This window comes from Danio aesculapii, chromosome 22 (genome assembly GCF_903798145.1).
Source record: "Danio aesculapii chromosome 22, fDanAes4.1, whole genome shotgun sequence".
NCBI classification, from domain to species: domain Eukaryota; kingdom Metazoa; phylum Chordata; class Actinopteri; order Cypriniformes; family Danionidae; genus Danio; species Danio aesculapii.
In genome coordinates, this window is record NC_079456.1 from 9867489 (window position 1) to 9894862 (window position 27374).

Here is a 27374-nt window from a genome sequence, read left to right on the forward strand (position 1 = left end):
TCTAATTTATAGTCTTTCAGACTGCAGTATTACTGAAGAAGGATATAAAAGTTTGACTTCGTGTCTAAAGTCAAATTCACACCTGATAGAGCTGGATCTCAGAGGAAATGATCCTGGACCATCAGGAGTGAAGGAGCTCACTGATTTACAACAGGGTGATTGCTGTGAACTAAAAACCATCAGGTAAAATTGTCTTTGAATATTTAAAAAACAAGAGACACCAGCTAGTTCAGGTAGACAAATAGGGCCATGTGGCGTTGAGATGACAAGAAGAAAAAATAGTAGAATTTAAAATGAAATAATTTAGCAATGTCACAAAACTGACTTTAATGAGACTTAAACTCAGATTTTTTGAAACGATAATAGTTGTTTGATTGCAGTTATTGCAGTTATTTTTTACCTAACTACTTCCATACAATTTGTTTAGCAATTCATTTTAAAATCCCTCCTTTCTGGTGATCAGAAGCAGAATGTCATCAAGTGTTGACACAAGCAGCCATGGTACAGACTATATGTGTGAGCCCAATGTAGGAATAAATTGATAAGGCACTGCAGTATGAACTCCAGCATACTGCTCTATTCTTCACCATAACTCCAAGTAATAACAGCAACATACATTCAGTATTAATTAGCACAGTGGCAAAAGTTGAACCATTTTGAATTTGAACATTGACTGTGATGTGCGCAAGATTTGTTCTGCTGTGTAAGATCTTTGGTTAGCATGTTCAAGCCATTAAAATCAATCAGGTTTGTGGCTCAGCACTTTCTGTGTTTGGTGTAAATGCTTCTTTAAGCACACTATTAGACCTTACCAGGCTTTTTCATTGTACAGTACTGGCAACACTATTGTCGGCTACTCACTCTAATGGTTTGGTTACTCTGAGTAACTGGCAACAGTGTTGTCAGTTAGTTACTATAATAGAGCAGTAGCGTTAACTAACTGGAAACTGTACTGTACTGTAGTGTTACAACTCACAGCATTATATTGCAACGGTATGTCATTTATAGTTATTGTAGTGTTACTAGAATTGATCAGTATTCTTAAGTGTTATTAAATTAGACAGCATATAAATTCTTCAGAAAAATGTATTTTATTGTTTTGGCATCAAACAAATATGCAACAAAAAATGTACAACAAAATTAAAGAAATCAGCAGATATCAATACATTTTCTATTTACAATGAAACACAAAGGTTCAATTAATAAACAACACATGCAGTGTATATAGCACAGGTGTCAAACATTTAAATATTATATAACAGAGGGCCACAGGTCTGCACAGTTTAGCATTAACTCTAATTTAACACACCTGATCAAACTAATTGAGGCTTATTAGAAATCTACAGGTTATGTTGAAGCAGGGTGGGAACTAAACTAAAATTTGACAACATTTAAACAACTGCCAACATTTATCACAATCACATATCCAATAAAAACAATATAAATTAATTAATTAACAAACTCCATCCATAGCAAAAAATAAAAAATCCTTCAGCACTGATCCTCATGTTGTTCCAAACCTGTAGTAATAAAAAACAAAACAAATAACCTGATTTATGCATTTATTTCAGAAACTCTTTATTCTACAAATACCACTTTTACTTTTTCAGAGAATAGAGCACTCAGAAGTAAACAAATCAAACACCTATGGCTCTCTTAAAGGGCCAACATATTCTGAAAAGTTTTTCCACAATTTTGTGTTTAGAATAAGACAGACAGCCTGTGGAAGTTTGTGTCAATGTCTAAATCATTGTTTTCTGCATTAAGATAAATGCACTATTCTATATATATAGCACAATAAAAGAGTAGATGGGACAGTAATGGCTGAACAGTAATTTACCATTTATTATCACAGTTACTACCTTTAATGGCTACATAAAGTTAATTAATGTAATTTATTATTTGCACGATACAATTTCATACAAATGACAGTACCTTTTACAGTAAAATACTGTTTTATTTTGTTACAGCAAAACACTGGTTATTTTAAAGTTATTTACTGCATAATCAACAGTAAGGTTTAACAGTGCAGGTCTCATACCGGACATGCTGGGCCACGCTGTCTTTACGTGATTTTCTATTCATCACTAAGCAATGTGATTCAAGTGTCCAGTGTGCAACTCCATTAAGCTGGTTAACCAGAGACCTTCAAAGCTGCATAGAGCAAACATAATCTAAACTAAATACATATTTATATTTTGCATACTACAGAGTATAAAAAGGCAACCATTTTAGTCATACTTACAGGCTGTGAATTTGAAGAAGCAGGTCCAAATAAACTGAGAAACTGAGTCCAATGTACAAATAAGGTGGAGTTTAGAGACTTCAGTGCAGTTAAACACTTTCCGTAATGTGGTGAACCAACTAAACCAAAACTTTCTTTGCAGTATTGTATCATGTCTAAATGAATACAGAGTGATTTATTTTGATCTGTGTCTCCAGTTTTCAATATATGCAAATAATTTTCTGTAATGTTAGTTCACAAAATGAATAAAAAAAGATAGTTTTACCTGAACACATACCTTCAGTATTGATGAGAAATGAAAAAACATTTGTGCATGTGTAGATATTTAACATAATATAAACATTACTATAAGGTTACAAAGACATAAAAATAGATTATTTAAACAAATAGATTATTTGTTGTTGTTTTTATTTACACCTTTTTAAAAAAATTAATTGCATAATAGATTTACATGTATATAAATGACGATACTGTATTTTAAACATCCGCAAAGAAAGGAACAAAAAAACTGAAATAGAAATCAGACTAGGCTATATGGGGATGTCTTAAAAACAAATAAACTGATTTTAGTAATTACAGTAGTTTTGCCTCAAAAACTGTTGGTTCACTTTTGAATTTTACATTAGATTTATTATGTTTTAGACAATTTTTGTGGCACCACAAGTCAAACAAGTCTTTAGTCATATTTTAATAACAAATGCATGGCAAATTATATGATTTTGACTAATTATGCTGTTTTTTATTCTCTGGCTTGTATCATTATATTTTCTCAGCAAAAGTGCGAGACACTATCATAATTTTCAGCAATTTCAGACTGAACCTAAGTATAAAGGGATGGAAGCTGCAAAAAAAGCATGCAAATCTAGTGTGCCTATTTTATGTTATTTCCTGTAGGTTTTTAAGGAGTTCTGCTGCACAGGAAGCGTGTGACTGTCTTACTAATGTTCTGGGTAAAAGTCCATTATTACTGACAGAACTGGATCTGAGTGAAGATAAATTAGGAGATCTGGATGTAGAGAAACTCTCTGCTCTTCTGATGGACTCTCATAGCAAAGTGGAGAAAATCAAGTGAGTCAACATAAGTTTATGCATAATAACGTTACTGATTATTTATTTTTAAAGACTGTCAGTCATATGTGTAAGCATACAGTACATACTGTTGATCTGATGTGTTAAAAATGTGCTGATTAATAAATAATGCTGTTCTTGTGTTTAGGCTGAGTAATTGTGAAAAGCTGACAGAGAAAAGCTGTTCAGTTCTAGCTACTGTTCTCTCCTCCAAAACCATCCTGAAAGAGATGAACCTGAACAACAGTCGTCTGTTGGACTCAGGAGTCAGAGAGATCTGTAAAGGATTAGGGAATCGAATGTGTGAGCTGAAGATACTCAAGTCAGTACATCCAGATACACTGCAGAAAACACCACTAACCCTGTAGTATAATTACTTTTTATTATTATATTATTATTACTTAACTCACCATGAAAAAATTAAACATAACCACAATAGTTTTGCTAAACTCAGTGACGCCTACTTCTTCTGTCATTCTGTGCCTCTGAGTTGCAGGAAGCTATCAGGCAACACAATAATATTGTGGACAACATTAATTAAACATATTTCATTTGTGTATATATATTTTCTAGTCTTTCAGACTGCAGTATCAGTGAAGAAGGTTATAAAGCTCTGGCTTCAGCTCTGAGATCAAACCCTTCACACCTGATAGAGCTGGATCTCAGAGGAAATGATCCTGGACAATCAGGAGTGAAGGAGCTCACTGATTTACTACAGGATCCACACTGTACACTGAAGACACTGAGGTGAGTATTAATATAGCAATCTTCTCTTTAATGTTATATGTGTACAAATGCAATGCTTAATAAAAAAAGGACAGTAATCCATTAAAAAAATCAAACTAATGTTAGACTTCAGAGAGAAAAAAAGCTAGTCTGGTGAAGCTTTTATTATTGAGATCAGAAAAATTCCCATTAATTATTACTATGAATGAATGAATGTGTTTAAATAGTGCTTTTATTGTTTATTGCCGTACACCCAAAGTGCCTTACAGTCATATGAGGGGGTCTCTCCTCATAACCACCAGTGTGCAGCATCTACCTGAATGTTGTGACTGCAGCCACAGGACAACGATGCAATTGCTTCACCACACACCATCTGCAGGTGGAGAGGAGAGACAGAGAAAGAGCCAGTTCAGTGGATGAGGAGGTTTAGGAGGACATGATTGTTGAGGGTATTGACCCTACTCTAAGCCATGCCCTAAAGTTTCCACAGACCAATTGTGGGATTAGCTACCATTGCCAGGGCATGATGTCTGTCAAGCTTTTAAGTGAAGAAACCATACCGATGCGTTGTGCATATGGTATCTTAAAAGTTTGGATGGGGTGGTGGAATATTTTCCCTTCCATAACATAAAAAAATGTATAGTTCTTCCTTTCTGTATACTGTTGATTGGTTGGCGTTTACGTGTTTCATTGGCTGTAGCGATAACTAGACATGATATTGGCACTGCATTACTTTTATTAGCCCTTGGCTTGTGGCAGAGCTGTGGTAGACTCATGCAGGAGGACTTTGTTTGTGTTGTTGATCATGTATGGCTCAGCATCTCTGACTCTTGCCAGGTTCAATGCATAGATTTAGACCCATAATGTGTAAGTAGTAGCCAGGTGTGCTAAAAACAAAAGCAAGAGGATATTATCATTGAAAAGTGGTCAGGCTGATGTCTTGTATTTATTCCACAAGACTTATGGATCGTTTTCTAGAATTATATTTATTAGATTATTTTCAAATGGTCAGCATATGAGGGTTTTGAATTTAGCTTCAATATTGATTAAATTATTTTTCTAATCAATTGCATATTATGTTGTGGATATACTCTTCTAATGCTCTCTGCAGTCCCCTTTCTCTTGCTCTCTGAAATATCTAAGATACCTGTTCACCAAACATGTCTATTTATGATTTGAATTGGTGTGAAAGCTTGACAGGCATAGTAATAGTAACTCAAGTAGCCGTGGCTTAGTGAAGGGTCAATTTGGCCAGGACATTGGGGTCACACCCCTACTCTTTGTGTCATAAGATTTTTAAAGCCCACAGAGATTCTGGAACTTAGTTTAATGTTTCATCTGTAAAAAAAAAAGTGCTTTTTACAGTACTGTATAGTGTCCCTGTCTCTCAACTGGGACCCATATATACCACAGTCTGAGCACCCCCTGCTGGACTTTCCCAGGTGCTCTTCCATCCAGGTTCTGACCCAGTCTCATCCCCGCTTAGTTTCAGTGTCTTGGGCTGCAGTAGTGATATTTGATAGGTAATAGCATTATGGTGGCAAAGTGGCTTCAAGTCACGACCAGTGCAGTTTACTGTTAAAGATCAGTCTTGACTTTTAATATCAAAATCACTCTGCACCTTTAACAATTTTTGTCTTCAGGTTTTTGAGTCCTGCAGCAGAAGAAGTCTGTCAGTTTGTGACTGGAATTGTGGGTGAAAACCCGTTACTCCTGAAAGAACTGAATCTGAGTAATCATGAATTAGGAGACACACAAGTGAATCAACTCTCGGTTCTACTGAAGGATAAACACTGTCGAGTTATTATGGGTTTCACACATCAGTATCTGCTTCTAACTCGAAAGAGCTTCAGCCAATAACAGGGGACACAGGGAACAACTCCAAATCTGTTTCAGCATTTGTATTTTCAAGTTTGTCAGATTTGACAAGCATTTAGTTTGTCCAATAATACAACACTGTACCGGTGTAACAGTGGTAGTAGCAATAGGTAGCAATAGGTTGATAACCTTAGAAAAGGAACAAAATATATAAAATATACATTATTACCAATACTGGCCTAAACAGAACACAATATAATGTAAATAAAGACATTTACTTTACAAACTCTAGCTCAGTGTCCGATAATTTGCATATTCAAGTAATATTTCCACTATTAATGCAAGCATTTCACTTTACATGAACTATTTAAACAAATGAACAGTATAATTAACTGAATATTGTGCACAAAACCATAATGCACAAAATAATCAACTACAGTGCAACAAAATAGAAGTTATGTTTTATAGTGCACATAATTAGAAATAAGACGATGCATATGACAGTCCTTTATGATTAGGAAAAAGTCATTTCTCATACCATCAGTGTCCCTGAGATGACCAAGTGCTGATGTGCTTCCCCTGTCTCACTCACTGCAGCTTTAAACTTTATGCATGCAATCGCGAGTGTTTATTAATCTAGCGATCGCTTTCTCCAGCTTTCAGCGGTGTCTGCATGCATCTGCCATGTGAGTTTTCTGTTTTCCGCGTTGACTCTGCACTTTTCGTATCTCCTCGGCACTTCCCGTATCCCCTCAGCAAGCTCCGTCAACCAATTGCTTCCACCAAATACTTGCGGTTTTGATAGATCTGCCTAATTCCTTAATGCATTGATTAATATAAAGTGCTAATCCGCAATTTGACTTTACACCTCCCACTTAAACTACTGGTTCTTTGAACCCAAGTTGTTCACAGAATTAAGTGCATGTTTAGTGCTGCTCCTCTATAGGTATTAAGACGACTAAACGTCTTAACGTCTCTGTGGAGGATAGTTGCAGGGATTCTGTCAGTCAACTTTTTGGCTGTGACTTTGGCTTTAGCAGGCTTTACATTTGAAAATGGATAGCTTGCGAAGACTTTAACATTCACATCTCTGACAATACCTTTGTCATCAGCATTGACTTGAATGACTCTGGCCAACTTGTACTGACTCCTCAGAGCATTTTGGTCTGCTAACCAGACGATATCTCCAACAGCAACATTCCGTTCCTTGGTGTGCCACTTATTTCTTACAAATAAGTTTGGGCCTGCTAACTGACTCCATTTCCTCCAGAACTTGTTAACTTCCCCTTGAATGACTTTTAATCTTTTATAAGGATAGCCAACAAAATCAAAGTCACCTGGGTCTCCCTTTGGTCCAGATCTTCCTAACAGGAGAGAGTTGGGAGTGACATACTCTACACAATCCTCTCTGCTCTGAGTCCTTGCATCAATGGGTCTCTCATTGGCCAGGTTAGCTGCCATATAAAGGAAGGTCTGGAACTCGCTCCAAGTGAAAACACCATTACCTCCCAAGTTGTGAAGGGCTTGCTTTACTATGCGAACAGCGGCCTCTGCTGCACCATTCCTGTGAGGAGAACTTGCAGGATGGATCTTCCAAACCCATTCAGTTCCGTGTTTAGCAGCTTCTCCCTCTAACTCAGATGTTTCCAACTTGTCCAGGAACTTGTAGAGTGAAAGCAGGCTTAGCTCCGATGAAATTTGAGCCTGGGTCGGACCATAATTTCCTCGGATGACCCCTCAGAGCTGTGAATCTTTGGTAGGCTAGCATAAACCCTTCAGCAGACTGGTCACTCACAATGTCAGTGTGTATCGCCCTAGATGCCATACAGCAGTAAACGATTCCCCAAACTTTGAGATGTATTCTTTTTCTAACTTCGTCCTTTACTGTATATGGTCCAAACAGGTCTAAAGTTGTGTATGCAAAGGGTGCCGCTGGCTCTATCCTTTCAGGAGGAAGGTCTGCCATGATTTGTTCGCATCTCTTTGCTCTTGCCTTCCTGCAGATCACGCAGCTGTCTACTACTTTCTTGGCTAGTCTCCGACCTTTAATCACCCACGCCTTTTTCCTCATTCTTAGAAGTGTTCCTGCTACCTCTTTGTGATTTGCATTGTGGGCTTCTTGGGCTAATAACATGGACACTCATGCACTACAAGGTAATATTGGGACTGCAATCTTTTCTTCATTAAAGATCTGGATTCTTCCACCACAAACCAAGAGTCCTGAGTCTCTATACACAGCTAGTCTGCTAAGTGTGGTGTCAGGAAAAGTCACACCCTGTTGGGCTGCCAGAAAGAGTTCTTTCAGAATATATTCTTTCTCTTTCACAGTGAGCATTGTTTGCTTGATCTTGTTTTGCGACACTTCTTTTCTATTCCTCTCTTTTGAGTCCTGATCCCTGAATCCTAGCCACTTTATTACAGCACGCCAAACCCAGCTGACGACTCTGACTAGCTTGTTTAAATTGCTGTACTTTTCCACATTCACTAGTATCTTAATAATTAAGTCACCAGGTGTTCCTTTTGGTAAGTTTGGTCTTTTTGCATTCTTACAGATGTCAAAGTCAGAAACAACATTGACTGAATCATCAAGGACTGAAACTTCAGGAATTTCTTTCTCTGCTTCTGTCAGGTTCTTCTTTGTTTGAGATCTTGTCAGAACTGTTGAGAACGTTTTCCGTTGAAGTTTGTTAACATTCTCCTTTGCATCAGCAGCAACCTCTGCAGCTGATTTCTTTGGCCACTCCTCAACTGAAAGTCTGAGGAATTGTGGTCCCTCCTGCCATTTGGACTCTTCAGCAAGATCTTCAGGAGTGCCTCCCCTAGTAATGATGTCAGTGATATTAAAGTCCCCTGGGATCCACCACCAGTCACTAACTGATCCAGACTTTTGGATTTCTCCAACTCTGTTTGCAAATAAGGTTTGGTAGCCATAGCTATCCCGCTGAATGGCCCGCAGCACGGTTTGACTGTCTACCAGGTGTAACCAACGCTCCACTTCCATCCGTCCATGCTTTTCAAAGTACATGCAGCGAAAACTGCACCGCAGATTTCAGCCTTCACAGCATCTCCTTTCTGGTCTAGTGGTGTTAGTTTTGCTTTGGACTCAACTAGTCTGACGTTTATGCCCTGGTCTGTATTCCATCTTAGGTACAATACAGCTCCATATGTTTTATCACTACCATCTGAGAAAGTGATTCCCCAGGGCTTTCCTTTCCAGCCAGGAGGTGTGAGACTTCTGTGGAACTTGACCTGATTAAGCAGCACATACTCCTCAAACAATCTGATGGCTTTTTCACTGAGGTTTTCAGAAAGTGTCATGTCCCATGTCTCACGGGATAGATTTCCCTTTCCTGTCTCCTGGAAAGCTTTTCTGACAAGAATAGCACCTTTCTGCTTGGCAGGGGTAACAAGACCAATTGGATCATAGAGGCCAGCAACTTGGCTTAGCAGGTGTCTTCTAGTCAAAGGATTTGGTGTTCTCAGTCTCACCTCACTTTTCAAGAGGTTCTGACCCGTTCTCATTTTCTTCTTTCTCACTGAGAAATTAATGGAAGCCATGATGTACAGCTTATCCTCCTCGACCAAGTACCCTGTGCCTAAAGCCTTGTTGTCTTCATCTCTTAGCTGGTTTGGTAGTATGATTGTTTTATATTGAGAGATAGATTCCTTAGGAACTTGACTTGGATCAACCGCTTCATTCCTCCCACTTTGCTCTGACCGAACCCATGGTTTCAGTGCAAATCCGCCAGCTGCTAGAATCTCCTCTAGCCCATTTGTCATCTCTTTCAGTCTCTCTTGGCAATTATGGGATGTAAGGATGTCGTCCACATAACTGTCCTCCTCAAGGACTCTGCATTCTTCTTTTAAATGAGCAAACTTTGCCAGTCTGGCTGTCTCACGCATAGCTAACTGTGCAATGCATCCAGCAGGACAATCTCCAATGTTAACTCTGGTGATGGCTTACTCACTTATTTCCTCATCTTGAGTGTCTCTCCAAAGAAACCTGTGAAGATGAACCTCACGCTCTTCCAGCCATACTGAGTTGTACATCTTTTTTATGTCTCCAAGAGCAGCAAATACTCCTTACCTGAATCTTAGCAAGACAGCTCTGATTGGGTTGAGTACATCTGGTCCTTTCTATAGAAGATCATTCATGCTTAGCCCTTTGAATTTCTGACTACTGTTCCAAACAAGTCGCACTGGCGTGGTAGTTGAGTGTGGATTTGGTGCTACTAGGTGGCTAACATACCAAACAGGTCCATTCCATTCCTCAATAACTTGTTTAGTAAGCTTTGTTGCTGCACCCCTTACCACCATATCATGGACTTGAGTTGCATAAATGTCTTGCCATTCTTTTACCCTGTTTAGCTGCTTCTCTGTTCTGAGGAAAGCAGCTTCTACTCCACTTCTGTTGTACGGAAGTGTAGCTGGATCCTGAATCCATGGATACTTTGTATCCCAGTGTGGAGCTGTGCTGTGGGAATTCTTTTCAACATAAGCGAGACCCGCTCTTATGATCTCTAGCTCCCTTTCTTCTGCTAGGGTCATCGCCTTTCCCCCAGGCTGACAGTTTCCACAGCGGCATGCTCCGCATTTTGGCTCACAAGCTGTGCCAATGTTGTCCCATTTCCACCAGTCAATAAACTCCCGGTTGCTTGCTAGTGAACTTCTCGGGTGCTGTCCTTCTTGGATTGCAACAGTAATTGCTGGTCTTTCTGCTTTTCCTAGGATTTCTTCATACCTGGCTGCAGCTGTTCTCATGGACCGAGCAAAATGTGTTTTGGACTCATATGCAGCCATATCCACCTCCTCAAACAGACTGTTTTCCCCAGTGGGCTGTCCCACAGAACAAGATCCCCAACAATCTTCACTCTTTGTGGAGCAAGTCTGCCCTCTCGATGACTGATGAGAAGATCTATTTTTCCTGGTCTTTTCAGTTCTTTTAAGTCCACCTCTGAAAAGAACTCTAAGTTTCTCTTGACTTACAATTCTATGAACTTTGGCAATTTCTTCCAAGCCATAGCAGATCAACTGATGAGCTTTCATTGTCCCCTCAGGAGTTTTTACTCTAATCCTTAGGAGGTATCTCCTTGTGCTTACTCTGATCGCCATCTTACCAACTCCATGAACCACTAGAGTGATTTTTTTCGCCTCTCAGCTTTAGTCTTTCAGCAGCTTCATGGGTGATGTAGTTTGTATCAGAAGCCAGATCTATCAAAGCACCAATCTTCTGTCCTGCATTCGTGGTTACTTCCATCAGCATCATAATAACAGGAAGCTCCTTTAATCCACTTTTGCCAACCAATCCCTGCTGGTCATTTCCTGAGCAGTTTATCACCTTAACTTTGTTGGTGAATGCTTTTTTGCACCTCTCTGCCAACTCTGGCGAAAGTTCAGCCAGGAAATTTTCCTGCTCTGCAGTCAATGCACTACTATCTTTACTGACAGTTTTCCCTTCATTCAGGTTTTTGAAGTCCCATTTTGGACAGAGGAAGTAATGGTGGTCGGAGAAGTCTCCTCTTTTGCAATCCTTGCTCCTGCAAAGGTAGTTATCACTGCACCTGTAGTCATCCTCGTGAACTCGCAAGCACTTTTTGCATGCTCCTAGTTTCCTGATGATAGACTTCTCTGTCAGCTTCAAGTCTTTGAATTTTCTGCAGAATAAAATCCTGTCTCTATGTTTCTCTGACCCGCACATGATGCACCCAGCTTCTATGGAGTCTTTCTTTGTCGTTCTAGTAAAAGCATAGTTCCTTTCAAACTTTTTCTCTACTTTTTCAATTCTTTCTGAGATTTTAAGTTATTCTAGCCTTTCAAGCACTTCTTCTTGTTTCTAAAGGAATTGTAACAGCTCATCAAAGTGTTTTTCTGGTGTGATGTTATTTGCAGGATCTGTCATATAGACGAGCCAGTCTCGTTTCATGAGTTCAGGTAACTTGCTTTCGATGGATTTTATCACAAGGGGATTCTTTATTGCTCCAACGTTTCCGAGATCTGCCAGGGCTTTTTCCACCATTGGGATTAATTCTTTAACCCTTCTTGGTTGATTTCCTCTCAAAGCTGGCATTTTCTCCAGTTCCTCCACAATTTCCATGGCAATTGCAATTTTGTTACCGTATCTGTTGTCTAACACCCTGAATATGTCAGCAGCGGTGTTGTAGGAATATAATCTGAGCTCTTTTGCGATCTTGTCATCTAGGCTATCCACTAGCTGAATCTTTTTCACTTCAACAGACCCAGTGGGCTCACCTTGCTTCTGGAGATTTTCCCAGTCTCTCTTCCAACAATAGTAATCTCTTTTATTATCGCTGAATTTAGGTAGACTTGTTGGTTTAATTTTTACCACTGGCATGATCTGTCCTGCAGGTACCATTATGTTTGGATTGTTTGTCATACTCGTATCTAATGCTTGTGCATCCTCAGCAGCTCTTCGGGCCCAAGAGAATTCAGCTTTCCTTGATTCAAGCTCATTGCTACACTCTTTCAGTTTGCGAACATGACTTTCAAGATCCTTTCTGTCAGGGGTGGGAATCCATCTTTCCCGTTTCAGCAAAGCTCCAGTTGCTTCTTTCACCAGTCTCATCAAGAGCTCCAGTTGTACTTCATAACTTTCATATCCAGAGCCATGGACAGGCATAGCGGCTGTACGATCAATTGAAATTGTGGTTAACACATCACTTTGTCCATATCTTTTCCAGAGATTATCTTGTACTATCTCAGTTACTTCGTCAAACTTTGCGTTACAGTCTTCTACAGCTTTTTAAAGTGCTGAAAGTTGTACCTCTGTATCATCTTCTTTAGCTTCAGTCGGTGTGCTTCTCTACAGAGAAAGTTAGCTTGTTTGGTGAAGCTGCTTTTAGCAGTGGTTCTTTCCTTTTTCAGCTGTTTAACTGATTTCCTAATGCTTCTTCAGCCATTTTCCTTAAATTTTCTTTCACTTCGTGTCAGCAGAACTATGTCTTTGGACGTCACAAAGCCGTTGATCTTTATGTCCAGCTGCTACACTCGTGGTTATCAACTGTCGAGTTATTATGGGTTTCACATATCAGTATCTGCTTCTAACTCGAAAGAGCTTCAGCCAATAACAGGGGACACAGGGAACAACTCCAAATCTGTTTCAGCATTTGTATTTTCAAGTTTGTCAGATTTGACAAGCATTTAGTTTGTCCAATAATACAACACTGTACCGGTGTAACAGTGGTAGTAGCAATAGGTAGCAATAGGTTGATAACCTTAGAAAAGGAACAAAATATATAAAATATACATTATTACCAATACTGGCCTAAACAGAACACAATATAATGTAAATAAAGACATTTACTTTACAAACTTTATCTCAGTGTTTGATAATTTGCATATTCAAGTAATATTTCCAGTATTAATGCAAGCATTTCACTTTACATGAACTATTTAAACAAATGAACAGTATAATTAACTGAATATTGTGCACAAAACCATAATGCACAAAATAATCAACTACAGTGCAACAAAATAGAAGTTATGTTTTATAGTGCACATAATTAGAAATAAGACGATGCATATGACAGTCCTTTATGATTAGGAAAAAGTCATTTCTCATACCATCAGTGTCCCTGAGATGACCAAGTGCTGATGTGCTTCCCCTGTCTCACTCACTGCAGCTTTAAACTTTATGCATGCAATCGCGAGTGTTTATTATGGTGGCTTGAAAAGCCAGCATACTGTTATCTGTCTTAAACTTATTATGGTGGCTTGAAAAGCCAGCATATTGTTATCTATCTTAAACTTATTATTATGGTGGCTTGAAAAGCCAGCATATTGTTATCTATCTTAAACTTATTATTATTCTTCTTCTTCTTCTTCTTCTTCTTCTGAGACTAATTTCTAAGTGTATCTCCTCCTAGGCCTTTCAAGCTACATACTTCAAACTTTCGTCAAACCTTCAAACTGGTCTGACTCGGGTTGCTATATCTTTTCTAACTGATCCGACCTTGGGTTTTCCGAAAAACGACCCAGAAAAAACCCAAAAGTCCCATTGACTTAACATTGGGTCAAACTTTGTGAGCTTATAACTCTGCATCAGACTGTCCTACAGACTTCTAACTGGACTCATTTAACTCAGTCTAGCCAGCAGCCAATAACTGATGACTTTTTAACTTACTAGCCACTCCCTAGCAACCACTTACAGCACCCTAGCAACTGTCCCATAGACTTCCATTGTAAAAGACTCCCATTGACTTAACAATGGATCAACCTTTGTGAGCTCATAACTCTGCATCAGACTGTCCTACAGACTAGAGTCTGGCCTCATTCAACTCAGTCTAGCCAGCAGCCAATCACTGATTACCTTTAAACTTACTAGCCACTCCCTAGCAACCAATTTCAGCACCCTAGCAACTGTCCCAGAGACTGTGACTAGCTATTCTAACACACGCTAACAGTTTTAACATCCTACTGACATGCTAATCTTGCTAGAAAGGTGCTAGCAACACGATAGTGACATGCTAGTCATGCTAGTAACATGCTAATTCATGCTAGAATCATGCTAACAACATGCTAATTCATGCTAGAAACAAGCTGACTCATGCTAGAATCATGCTAGTAACATGCTAGTTACATGCTAATTAATGCTAGAATCATGCTAGTTACATGCTAATTCATGCTAGAATCATGCTAACAACATGCTAATTCATGCTAGAAACATGCTAATGACATGCTAATTCATGCTAGTAACATGCTAGAATCATGCTAGTAACATGCTAATTCATGCTAGAATCATGCTAATAACATGCTAATTCATGCTAGAATCATGCTAGTAACATGCTAATTCATGCTAGAATCATGCTAGTAACATGCTAATTCATGCTAGAAACATGCTAGTAACATGCTAATTCATGCTAGAATCATGCTAGTAACATGCTAATTCATGCTAGAATCATGCTAGTAACATGCTAATTCATGCTAGAATCATGCTAGTAAAATGCTAATTCATGCTAGAATCATGCTAGTAACATGCTAATTCATGCTAGAATCATGCTAGTAACATGCTAATTCATGCTAGAAACATGCTAGTAACATGCTAATTCATGCTAGAATCATGCTAGTAACATGCTAATTCATGCTAGAATCATGCTAATAACATGCTAATTCATGCTAGAAACATGCTAATTCATGCTAGAATCATGCTAATAACATGCTAATTCATGCTAGAAACATGCTAGTAACATGCTAATTAATGCTAGAAACATGCTAGTAATATGCTAATTCATGCTAGAATCATGCTAGTAACATGCTAATTCATGCTAGAAACATGTTAGTAACATGCTAATTCATGCTAGAATCATGCTAGTAACATGCTAATTCATGCTAGAATCATGCTAGTGATTCCCATTCCCATGCAAGACTCCCATTTACTTAACATTGGATCAACTTTTGTGAGCTCATAACTCTGCATCAGACTGTCCTACAGACTAGAGTCTGGCCTCATTCAACTCAGTCTAGCCAGCAGCCAATCACTGATTACCTTTAAACTTACTAGCCACTCCCTAGCAACCAATTTCAGCACCCTAGCAACTGTCCCAGAGACTGTGACTAGCTATTCTAACACACGCTAACAGTTTTAACATCCTACTGACATGCTAATCTTGCTAGAAAGGTGCTAGCAACACGATAGTGACATGCTAGTCATGCTAGTAACATGCTAATTCATGCTAGAATCATGCTAACAACATGCTAATTCATGCTAGTAACAAGCTGATTCATGCTAGAATCATGCTAGTAACATGCTAGTTACATGCTAATTAATGCTAGAATCATGCTAGTTACATGCTAATTCATGCTAGAAACATGCTAATTCATGCTAGAATCATGCTAACAACATGCTAATTCATGCTAGAAACATGCTAGTAACATGCTAATTCATGCTAGAAACATGCTAGTAACATGCTAGAATCATGCTAGTAACATGCTAATTCATGCTAGTAACATGCTAATTCATGCTAGAATCATGCTAGTAACATGCTAATCCATGCTAGAATCATGCTAGTAACATGCTAATTCATGCTAGAATCATGCTAGTAAAATGCTAATTCATGCTAGAATCATGCTAGTAACATGCTAATTCATGCTAGAATCATGCTAGTAACATGCTAATTCATGCTAGAAACATGCTAGTAACATGCTAATTCATGCTAGAATCATGCTAGTAACATGCTAATTCATGCTAGAATCATGCTAATAACATGCTAATTCATGCTAGAAACATGCTAATTCATGGTAGAATCATGCTAATAACATGCTAATTCATGCTAGAAACATGCTAGTAACATGCTAAATAATGCTAGAAACATGTTAGTAACATACTAATTCATGGTAGAATCATGCTAGTAACATGCTAATTCATGCTAGAAACATGCTAGTAACATGCTAATTCATGCTAGAATCATGCTAATAACATGCTAATTCATGCTAGAAACATGCTAGTAACATGCTAATTCATGCTAGAATCATGCTAGTAACATGCTAATTCATGCTAGAATCATGCTAGTAACATGCTAATTCATGCTAGAATCATGCTAGTAACATGCTAATTCATGCTAGAATCATGCTAGTAACATGCTAATTCATGCTAGAATCATGCTAATAACATGCTAATTCATGCTAGAATCATGCTAGTAACATGCTAATTCATGCTAGAAACATGCTAGTAACATGCTAATTCATGCTAGAAACATGCTAGTAACATGCTAATTCATGCTAGAAACATGCTAATTCATGCTAGAATCATGCTAGTAACATGCTAATTCATGCTAGAAACATGCTAGTAACATGCTAATTCATGCTAGAAACATGCTAGTAACATGCTAATTCATGCTAGAAACATGCTAATTCATGCTAGAATCATGCTAATAACATGCTAAATCCTGCTAGAAACATGCTAGTAACATGCTAATTCATGCTAGAAACATGCTAGTAGTAGTAACATGCTAATTCATGCTAGAATCATGCTAGTAACATGCTAATTCATGCTAGAAACATGCTAGTAACATGCTAACTCATGCTAGAAACATGCTAGTAACATGCTAATTCATGCTAGAATCATGCTAATTCATGCTAGAAACATGCTAGTAACATGCTAATTCATGCTAGAATCATGCTAGTTACATGCTAATTTATGTTAGAATCATGCTAGTTACTTGCTAATTCATGCTAGTAACATGCTAATTCAGACTCGGCTTTTCAAGCCACCATAAAGTTTGTCCTCAAACTTTAATATCTAGTTATTATTCTTCTTCTTCTTCTTCTTCTTCTTCTTCTTCTTCTGAGACTAATTTCTGTATTAAGTGTATCTCCTCCTAGGCCTTTCAAGCTACATACTTCAAACTTTCGTCAAACCTTCGAACTGGTCTGACTCTGGTTGCTATATCTTTTCTAACTGATCCGACCTTGGGTTTTCCGAAAAACGACCCAGAAAAAACCCAAAAGTCCCATTGACTTAACATTGGGTCAAACTTTGTGAGCTCATAATTCTGCATCAGACTGTCCTACAGACTTCTAACTGGACTCATTTAACTCAGTCTAGCCAGCAGCCAATAACTGATGACTTTTTAACTTACTAGCCACTCCCTAGCAACCACTTAAAGCACCCTAGCAACTGTCCCATAGACTTCCATTGTAAAAGACTCCCAATTACTTAACATTGGATCAACCTTTGTGAGCTCATAACTCTGCATCAGACTGTCCTACAGACTAGAGTCTGGCCTCATTCAACTCAGTCTAGCCAGCAGCCAATCACGGATTACCTTTAAACTTACTAGCCACTCCCTAGCAACCAATTTGAGCACCCTAGCAACTGTCCCAGAGACTGTGACTAGCTATTCTAACACACGCTAACAGTTTTAACATCCTACTGACATGCTAATCTTGCTAGAAAGGTGCTAGCAACACGATAGTGACATGCTAGTCATGCTAGTAACATGCTAATTCATGCTAGAATCATGCTAACAACATGCTAATTCATGCTAGAAACAAGCTGACTCATGCTAGAATCATGCTAGTAACATGCTAGTTACATGCTAATTAATGCTAGAATCATGCTAGTTACATGCTAATTCATGCTAGAAACATGCTAATTCATGCTAGAATCATGCTAACAACATGCTAATTCATGCTAGAAACATGCTAATAACATGCTAATTCATGCTAGAAACATGCTAGTAACATGCTAGAATCATGCTAGTAACATGTTAATTCATGCTAGAATCATGCTAGTAACATGCTAATTCATGCTAGAATCATGCTAGTAACATGCTAATTCATGCTAGAAACATGCTAGTAACATGCTAATTCATGCTAGAATCATGCTAGTAACCTGCTAATTCATGCTAGAAACATGCTAGTAACATGCTAATTCATGCTAGAAACATGCTAGTAACATGCTAATCCATGCTAGAATCATGCTAGTAACATGCTAATTCATGCTAGAATCATGCTAGTAAAATGCTAATTAATGCTAGAATCATGCTAGTAACATGCTAATTCATGCTAGAATCATGCTAGTAACATGCTAATTCATGCTAGAATCATGCTAATAACATGCTAATTCATGCTAGAAACATGCTAATTCATGCTAGAATCATGCTAATAACATGCTAATTCATGCTAGAAACATGCTAGTAACATGCTAATTAATGCTAGAAACATGCTAGTAACATGCTAAATAATGCTAGAAACATGTTAGTAACATACTAATTCATGGTAGAATCATGCTAGTAACATGCTAATTCATGCTAGAAACATGCTAGTAACATGCTAATTCATGCTAGAATCATGCTAATAACATGCTAATTCATGCTAGAAACATGCTAGTAACATGCTAATTCATGCTAGAATCATGCTAGTAACATGCTAATTCATGCTAGAATCATGCTAGTAACATGCTAATTCATGCTAGAATCATGCTAGTAACATGCTAATTCATGCTAGAATCATGCTAGTAACATGCTAATTCATGCTAGAATCATGCTAATAACATGCTAATTCATGCTAGAATCATGCTAGTAACATGCTAATTCATGCTAGAAACATGCTAGTAACATGCTAATTCATGCTAGAAACATGCTAGTAACATGCTAATTCATGCTAGAAACATGCTAATTCATGCTAGAATCATGCTAGTAACATGCTAATTCATGCTAGAAACATGCTAGTAACATGCTAATTCATGCTAGAAACATGCTAGTAACATGCTAATTCATGCTAGAAACATGCTAATTCATGCTAGAATCATGCTAATAACATGCTAAATCCTGCTAGAAACATGCTAGTAACATGCTAATTCATGCTAGAAACATGCTAGTAGTAGTAACATGCTAATTCATGCTAGAATCATGCTAGTAACATGCTAATTCATGCTAGAAACATGCTAGTAACATGCTAACTCATGCTAGAAACATGCTAGTAACATGCTAATTCATGCTAGAATCATGCTAATTCATGCTAGAAACATGCTAGTAACATGCTAATTCATGCTAGAATCATGCTAGTTACATGCTAATTTATGTTAGAATCATGCTAGTTACTTGCTAATTCATGCTAGTAACATGCTAATTCAGACTCGGCTTTTCAAGCCACCATAAAGTTTGTCCTCAAACTTTAATATCTAGTTATTATTCTTCTTCTTCTTCTTCTTCTTCTTCTTCTTCTTCTGAGACTAATTTCTGTATTAAGTGTATCTCCTCCTAGGCCTTTCAAGCTACATACTTCAAACTTTCGTCAAACCTTCGAACTGGTCTGACTCTGGTTGCTATATCTTTTCTAACTGATCCGACCTTGGGTTTTCCGAAAAACGACCCAGAAAAAACCCAAAAGTCCCATTGACTTAACATTGGGTCAAACTTTGTGAGCTCATAATTCTGCATCAGACTGTCCTACAGACTTCTAACTGGACTCATTTAACTCAGTCTAGCCAGCAGCCAATAACTGATGACTTTTTAACTTACTAGCCACTCCCTAGCAACCACTTAAAGCACCCTAGCAACTGTCCCATAGACTTCCATTGTAAAAGACTCCCAATTACTTAACATTGGATCAACCTTTGTGAGCTCATAACTCTGCATCAGACTGTCCTACAGACTAGAGTCTGGCCTCATTCAACTCAGTCTAGCCAGCAGCCAATCACGGATTACCTTTAAACTTACTAGCCACTCCCTAGCAACCAATTTGAGCACCCTAGCAACTGTCCCAGAGACTGTGACTAGCTATTCTAACACACGCTAACAGTTTTAACATCCTACTGACATGCTAATCTTGCTAGAAAGGTGCTAGCAACACGATAGTGACATGCTAGTCATGCTAGTAACATGCTAATTCATGCTAGAATCATGCTAACAACATGCTAATTCATGCTAGAAACAAGCTGACTCATGCTAGAATCATGCTAGTAACATGCTAGTTACATGCTAATTAATGCTAGAATCATGCTAGTTACATGCTAATTCATGCTAGAAACATGCTAATTCATGCTAGAATCATGCTAACAACATGCTAATTCATGCTAGAAACATGCTAATAACATGCTAATTCATGCTAGAAACATGCTAGTAACATGCTAGAATCATGCTAGTAACATGTTAATTCATGCTAGAATCATGCTAGTAACATGCTAATTCATGCTAGAATCATGCTAGTAACATGCTAATTCATGCTAGAAACATGCTAGTAACATGCTAATTCATGCTAGAATCATGCTAGTAACCTGCTAATTCATGCTAGAAACATGCTAGTAACATGCTAATTCATGCTAGAAACATGCTAGTAACATGCTAATCCATGCTAGAATCATGCTAGTAACATGCTAATTCATGCTAGAATCATGCTAGTAAAATGCTAATTCATGCTAGAATCATGCTAGTAACATGCTAATTCATGCTAGAATCATGCTAGTAACATGCTAATTCATGCTAGAATCATGCTAATAACATGCTAATTCATGCTAGAAACATGCTAATTCATGCTAGAATCATGCTAATAACATGCTAATTCATGCTAGAAACATGCTAGTAACATGCTAATTAATGCTAGAAACATGCTAGTAACATGCTAATTCATACTAGAATCATGCTAACAACATGCTAATTCATGCTAGAAACATGGTAGTAACATGCTAATTCATGCTAGAATCATGCTAGTTACATGCTAATTCCTGCTAGAATCATGCTAGTAACATGCTAATTCATGCTAGAAACATGCTAGTAACATGCTAATTCATGCTAGAATCATGCTAATTCATGCTAGAAACATGCTAGTAACATGCTAATTCATGCTAGAATCATGCTAGTTACATGCGAATTCATGCTAGAATCATCCTAGTAACATGCTAATTCATACTAGAAACATGCTAGTAACATGCTAGTAACATGCTAGTAACATGCTAGAATCATGCTAGAAACATGCTAATTCATGCTAACAACATGCTAATTCATGCTAGAAACATGCTAGTAACATGCTAATTCATGCTAGAATCATGCTAGTAACATGCTAATTCATACTAGAATCATGCTAACAACATGCTAATTCATGCTAGAAACATGGTAGTAACATGCTAATTCATGCTAGAATCATGCTAGTTACATGCTAATTCCTGCTAGAATCATGCTAATAACATGCTAATTCATGCTAGAATCATGCTAGTAACATGCTAATTCATGCTATAATCATGCCAGTAACATGTTAATTCATGCTAGAATCATGCTAATAACATGCTAATTCATGCTAGAATCATGCTAATTCATGCTAGAAAAATGCTAGTAACATGCTAATTAATGCTAGAATCATGCTAATTGATGTTAGCAACTGCTTAGCAACCACTCAGAATACTTTAGCAACCGCCTAGCAACAACCTAGAAACATGCTAACATATATGTACTTATCTATGCCGACTGTTTCAAACTTCATAAAAACTGCTTAAGTTATTTACACTTTAAAACGACTTCAAACTTTTAGACTCGGCTTTTCAAGCCACCATAAAGTTTGTCCTCAAACTTTAATATCTAGTTAATCTAGCGATCGCTTTCTCCAGCTTTCAGCGGTGTCTGCATGCATCTGCCATGTGAGTTTTCTGTCTTCCGCGTTGACTCGGCACTTTCCATATCTCCTCGGCACTTCCCGTATCCCCTCGGCAAGCTCCGTCAGCCAATTGTTTCCGCCAAATACTTTCGGTTTTGATAGATGTGCCTAATTCCTTAATGCATTGATTAATATGAAGTGCAAATCCGCGATTTGACTTTACAAACACTGTACCCTCAAAACACTTCAGTAAGTTACTGATGTTTTAGAATATTAACTATCAGAACTATTTTATAGATTTTTACTTCTTGTGTTATATGTGTGGCTTAAATAAACTGAAAAGTGTTTACCATCTTTGTTTTCTTTCTCTTCAGGCTGAATAATAGCAAGATTACAGCAGAAGGTTGTGCTTATTTGACTTCAGCATTTAATTCAAATCCTTCACACCTGATAGAGCTCAATCTGAGTGAAAATAAACTAGAAGACTCTGGAGTAGTGAAAATCTGCCCTCTGCTGAAAAATACACAGTGCAGACTGGAGAAACTGAGGTCTGTATTTACATTATTGCACATTTCTACGTGAAATGTTAATAAAAATTTGAGTTTGATTTTTATAAAGTTATGAAAATGTGGTTTAAGTTTAACCTTTTCATCTCTGTTTCACTGTGACCAATATTCTGCCTACCATCTCCTGTTTTTGAAACTATTATTTAATTCACATTCATCCGTTTTAGTGAATTAAGTCTTTTATAATCACCTTTTGCTCACACTTTTCGTCGATGTTTAATGCCTCGTGACTAAACAAAGGGCACCAATGTGATCGTGCATGCCAACGTGCAAAACGGCAGGCATAAAAGAATTATTTTTAAAAGAAACGCCTCATGCTTGTTTTTTTTTTTTCTTGTTTTTTTTCTTTTTTTTTTGATGCACAACTTTTTTTTCTTTAATTAATTGCACGTTCATTAAGTGCCATCTAATGTCAGAGGGTTTTTACACTCTTCTCTATGCTGATGAAAATCACCTAGGTTTAAATTAAGAAAAACGTCTCTAAAAACACTGACGATAAGTGTGAGTAAAAAAAGCATCCCAGTGTATACAAGACTTTAGTGCTTGTATTTAGGATTTCTAGAGTAGATCAGCATGCTAATCTTGTTTGTTTTCAGAAGATGCTTATGAAGCAGGCTTAAACTTGTTTGTTCAACTGTGTCTCAAAGAATAACAAATACTGTTATTTTCTAGTCTTTCAGACTGCAGTATCAGTGAAGAAGGTTATAAAGCTCTGGCTTCAGCTCTGAGATCAAACCCTTCACACCTGATAGAGCTGGATCTAAGAGGAAATGATCCTGGACAATCAGGAGTGAAGGAGCTCACTGATTTACTGCAGATTACAGAGTGTGCCCTGAAGACACTGAGGTGAGACCGGATGAGTTAATACAAAATAAATGATATGCAAGCAATTTATTAATTACCATATTGTTTCACTAATGTAGTCTGATCCACACATGAATAATTTCACACATGTATCCACTAGACTCTGCTGCTGTTTATCATTACTCTTGCTTTAATTTAGATTAGATTTTGAGTAATCCTGCTTCATCTTCTCTGCTGCAGGTTTTTGAGTGGTGATGCAGATGAAGCCTGTAAACATCTGAGTAAAGTTCTGGGTGTAAACCTGTTACTCATGAGAGAGCTGAATCTGAGTGAGCGTGATCTCGGATACTCGGGTTTGAAGAAACTTGCTGCTGTACTGACAGATAAACACTGTAAACTCAACACACTGATGTAAGTTATAATAACCCTTTCAGTGAATTTGTGTTATGCTGAATAACATCTGACTTTAACTGTAATTGTGTATCTTTGAACACAGTCTGAATGACAGCACTATCTCAGAGGAAGATTGTCGTGTTCTGACTGCGGCTTTTAATTCAAACCCATCAAATCTGACAGAGCTGAATTTAAATGGGACTCAACTCACAAACTCAGGAATGAAGAGCTTCACCACTCTGTTTCAAAACCAACAGTGTAGACTGGAAAAGCTGATGTAAGTTCCCCCCCCAACCATTACTTAGTAACCCAACTTAGTTACTTAGTGTAACTAAGTAACCACTTAGTTACACAGTTACATTGTGTAACTAAAAGTGTTAAACTGTGTTTATAGCTATATTACATAGCATTTTCTGTCTCTTATACAGGTTCAGCTGCATCAGTATTACAGCAGAAGGTTGTGCTGCTTTGACTTCAGCGTTTAGCTCAAACCCTTCACACCTGATAGAGCTCAATCTAAGTGGAAATAAACTAGAAAACTCAGGAGTAACAGAAATCTCCAATCTACTGGCAAACTCACAGTGCAAGCTGAAGATACTCAGGTAAGAGTTTGCTGAATTTGAATTTAATCCTTAACCACCAACTACTCTTAATAACTAATATGTAAATAATGCAGTGCTTAATAGACCCTTTACACATAATGTCATGCGGTGTCCGGTTTCACTCCATACTTCCGCCTACATAGAACTCCCCATAGAGAATTCACCCAGTCAGCTGTATATTTACTACAGATATGGTTAGATGACGACAATGACTGTTTTCTGTTGTCTGCATTCAAGGTGGGACATCTGACATTTAAAAAAAAAATTCAGATCATCCAGATTTCTGCTTGAATTAAGAAATGGGATTTAAACGGAGTCTATTGCTTTGTGTTGCTGTATTTACTGCAAATGAAGTTGGTACATACTTGTCAGCATTTCTCAAATAAAGATTTCAGATGTTTACGTGGGTGCTGAACAATCTTTGTCAAATTATTATTATTTTTTTTGTCCTTGTAATAAAAAACGTGGGTGTTTTACTGTGGTTCTACAGTGGACAGCTGATTTACAAACACATTCATATTATTCACATTCGACTGCTCAGTTAACTCAGTATTTTCAGACATTTTGTCCTATGTAGGTATTTTATTCATGAACAAAACATTTATGTCTATTTAATATTCAAATGAAATTTAAAAGAATTACAATGTTGTATGCAACAAGCAATCAAACAAAATCATTACAAAAATGTACAATTGCAAATATAACACCAAGAAGACGACATTTTAATTCAGTATTATTAGTTCATGAATTTATTTGTAGCAATATTAATTAAAAGGTAAGGCTAGTGAATCAATAAATAATAAATTATGAAACTGGTTGCATTAATAGACATAACTACCAGGCAATATGCAAATATTTAATAGAGAATCATACTCATGCTGGACAATTTATATACAGATCATATAAATTTATTTATAGCAGCTTTAAAGTAAAAATTTGTCCATTATTAAGGAAATAATCTTAATAAGTGAAAAGGTTGCAAACATACTTTCCTTAAAAAATAATTACTTATTCCTATTCTAAATAACTTAAAGATTCATGTTCAAACTCAGAAAGCAGTTCAGTATTGAAAGAGAAACATTTGGACACATGTCCAATACTGTTATAGTCTTAAATCAGAATGTGCAATGTTAAAATTTTTAGTTCTAAATTTTCCAGAGAAGTCTCCCAATCATTCAAAGGTAAACTGGAACTAAAAATACACTGCGATGCCGATAGGGGGAAGTGAAGTGATGTTATTGTGAAAAGGGTCTAATGCATTGATATTGATGTATTGATAATTTATATTTTAGAAAGCCTGTCATAAAAAAATAATCAATAACAAAGTATGAAAATTTATTTTGTGAAGCACATTATATATGTATATAATACAGTCAAGAATACAGTATTTTATAGCTGTATTTATAAACTGCTTACTAATGTAATTAATACAATAATACTTTAATAATTATACTTACTAATACATTAATATTAATGTGGAGTTAATGCTTGACAAATAATTAACTCTTTGCTATTGCTTAATAAATTATTCATAGTGTGCAGAAATTATAAAATTACAAATTACAAAGTTACAAATGTTTTTTGAAATGAATAATTAATTACATTTGAAAATTGTTTGCGTTCCTCCAGTCTTTCAGACTGCAGTATCAGTGAAGAAGGTTATAAAGCTCTGGCTTCAGCTCTGAGATCAAACCCTTTACACCTGATAGAGCTGGATCTCAGAGGAAATGATCCTGGACAATCAGGAGTGAAGGAGCTCACTGATTTGATTCCAGAGTGTGCACTGAAAACACTGAGGTGAGACACAATTAAATAATACAAAATAAGCCAGAAACTAAATTAATATTAGAAATATTATTTCATTGAATACAGTCTCTTAGGTAAACTCAAGATAAACCAATCCACGCTCTGTTCAGCAGATACATTGTTGTTTTTCATTGTGGTTAGTCAAGAACTTTCCTATGTTTTCAGGTTTTTGAGTCCTGCTGCTGATGAATTCTGTCAGTTTGTGACTGGAATTGTGGGTAAAAACCCGTTACTCCTGAAAGAACTGAATCTGAGTGATCGTGAACTAGGAGACACCCGAGTGAATCAACTCTCTGATCTACTGCAGGATAAACACTGTAAACTTCACACACTTCAGTAAGTAATTGATATTTTGGAATGTTAACTATTAGAACTATTATATATATTTTCACTTGTGTTATATGTGTGGCTTAAATAAACTGAAAAGTGTTTACCCTCTTTGTTTTCTTTCTCTTCAGGCTGAATAATAACAGGATTACAGCAGAAGGTTGTGCTTATTTGACTTCAGCATTTAATTCAAATCCTTCACACCTGATAGAGCTCAATCTGAGTGGGAATAAACTAGAAGACTCTGGAGTAGTGAAAATCTGTCCTCTGCTGAAAAATACACAGTGCAGACTGGAGAAACTGAGGTCTGTATTTACATTATTGCACATTTCTACATGAAATGTTAAAGAGAATTTGAGTTTGATTTTATAAAGTTATGAAAATGTGGTTTAAGTTTAACCTTTTCATCTCTGTTTCACTGTGACCAATATTCTGCCTACCATCTCCTGTTTTTGAAACTATTTATAAATTAATTAAACCTTTAGTGCTTGTATTGATATTTTCAATAGTAGATCAGCATGCTAATCTCATTCATTTTCAAAATTTATTTATAAAGCAGGTTACTTAAACTTGTTTGATCCGCTGTGTCTCAAAGAATAACAAATACTGTTATTTTCTAGTCTTTCAGACTGCAGTATCAGTGAAGAAGGTTATAAAGCTCTGGCTTCAGCTCTGAGCTCAAACTCTTCACACCTGATAGAGCTGGATCTCAGAGGAAATGATCCTGGACCATCAGGAGTGAAGAAGCTCACTGATTTACAACAGGGTGATTGCTGTGAACTAAAAACCATCAGGTAAAATTGTCTTTGAATATTTAAAAAACAAGAGACACCAGCTAGTTCAGGTAGACAAATAGGGCCATGTGGCGTTGAGATGACAAGAAGAAAAAATAGTAGAATTTAAAATGAAATAATTTAGCAATGTTACAAAACTGACTTTAATGAGACTTAAACTCAGATTTTTTGAAACGATAAT

General features: G+C 37.1%; 1 protein-coding gene across 1 annotated transcript; it reads left to right on the forward strand.

Moving 5' to 3' along the window:
- Positions 1 to 498: 498 nt before the first annotated feature.
- On the forward strand, positions 499 to 27197 carry LOC130216655 (ribonuclease inhibitor-like). Its single transcript, XM_056448541.1, has 15 exons — positions 499 to 527; positions 3140 to 3313; positions 3462 to 3635; positions 3887 to 4060; positions 5683 to 5839; positions 8293 to 8308; positions 10074 to 10083; positions 22288 to 22449; positions 23140 to 23313; positions 23768 to 23941; positions 24093 to 24266; positions 25896 to 26063; positions 26238 to 26408; positions 26531 to 26704; positions 27020 to 27197. The coding sequence occupies exons 1-15, from the start codon at positions 499 to 501 to the stop codon at positions 27195 to 27197; spliced, it is 2109 nt and encodes a 702-aa protein (XP_056304516.1).
- The last annotated feature ends 177 nt before the right edge of the window (positions 27198 to 27374 follow it).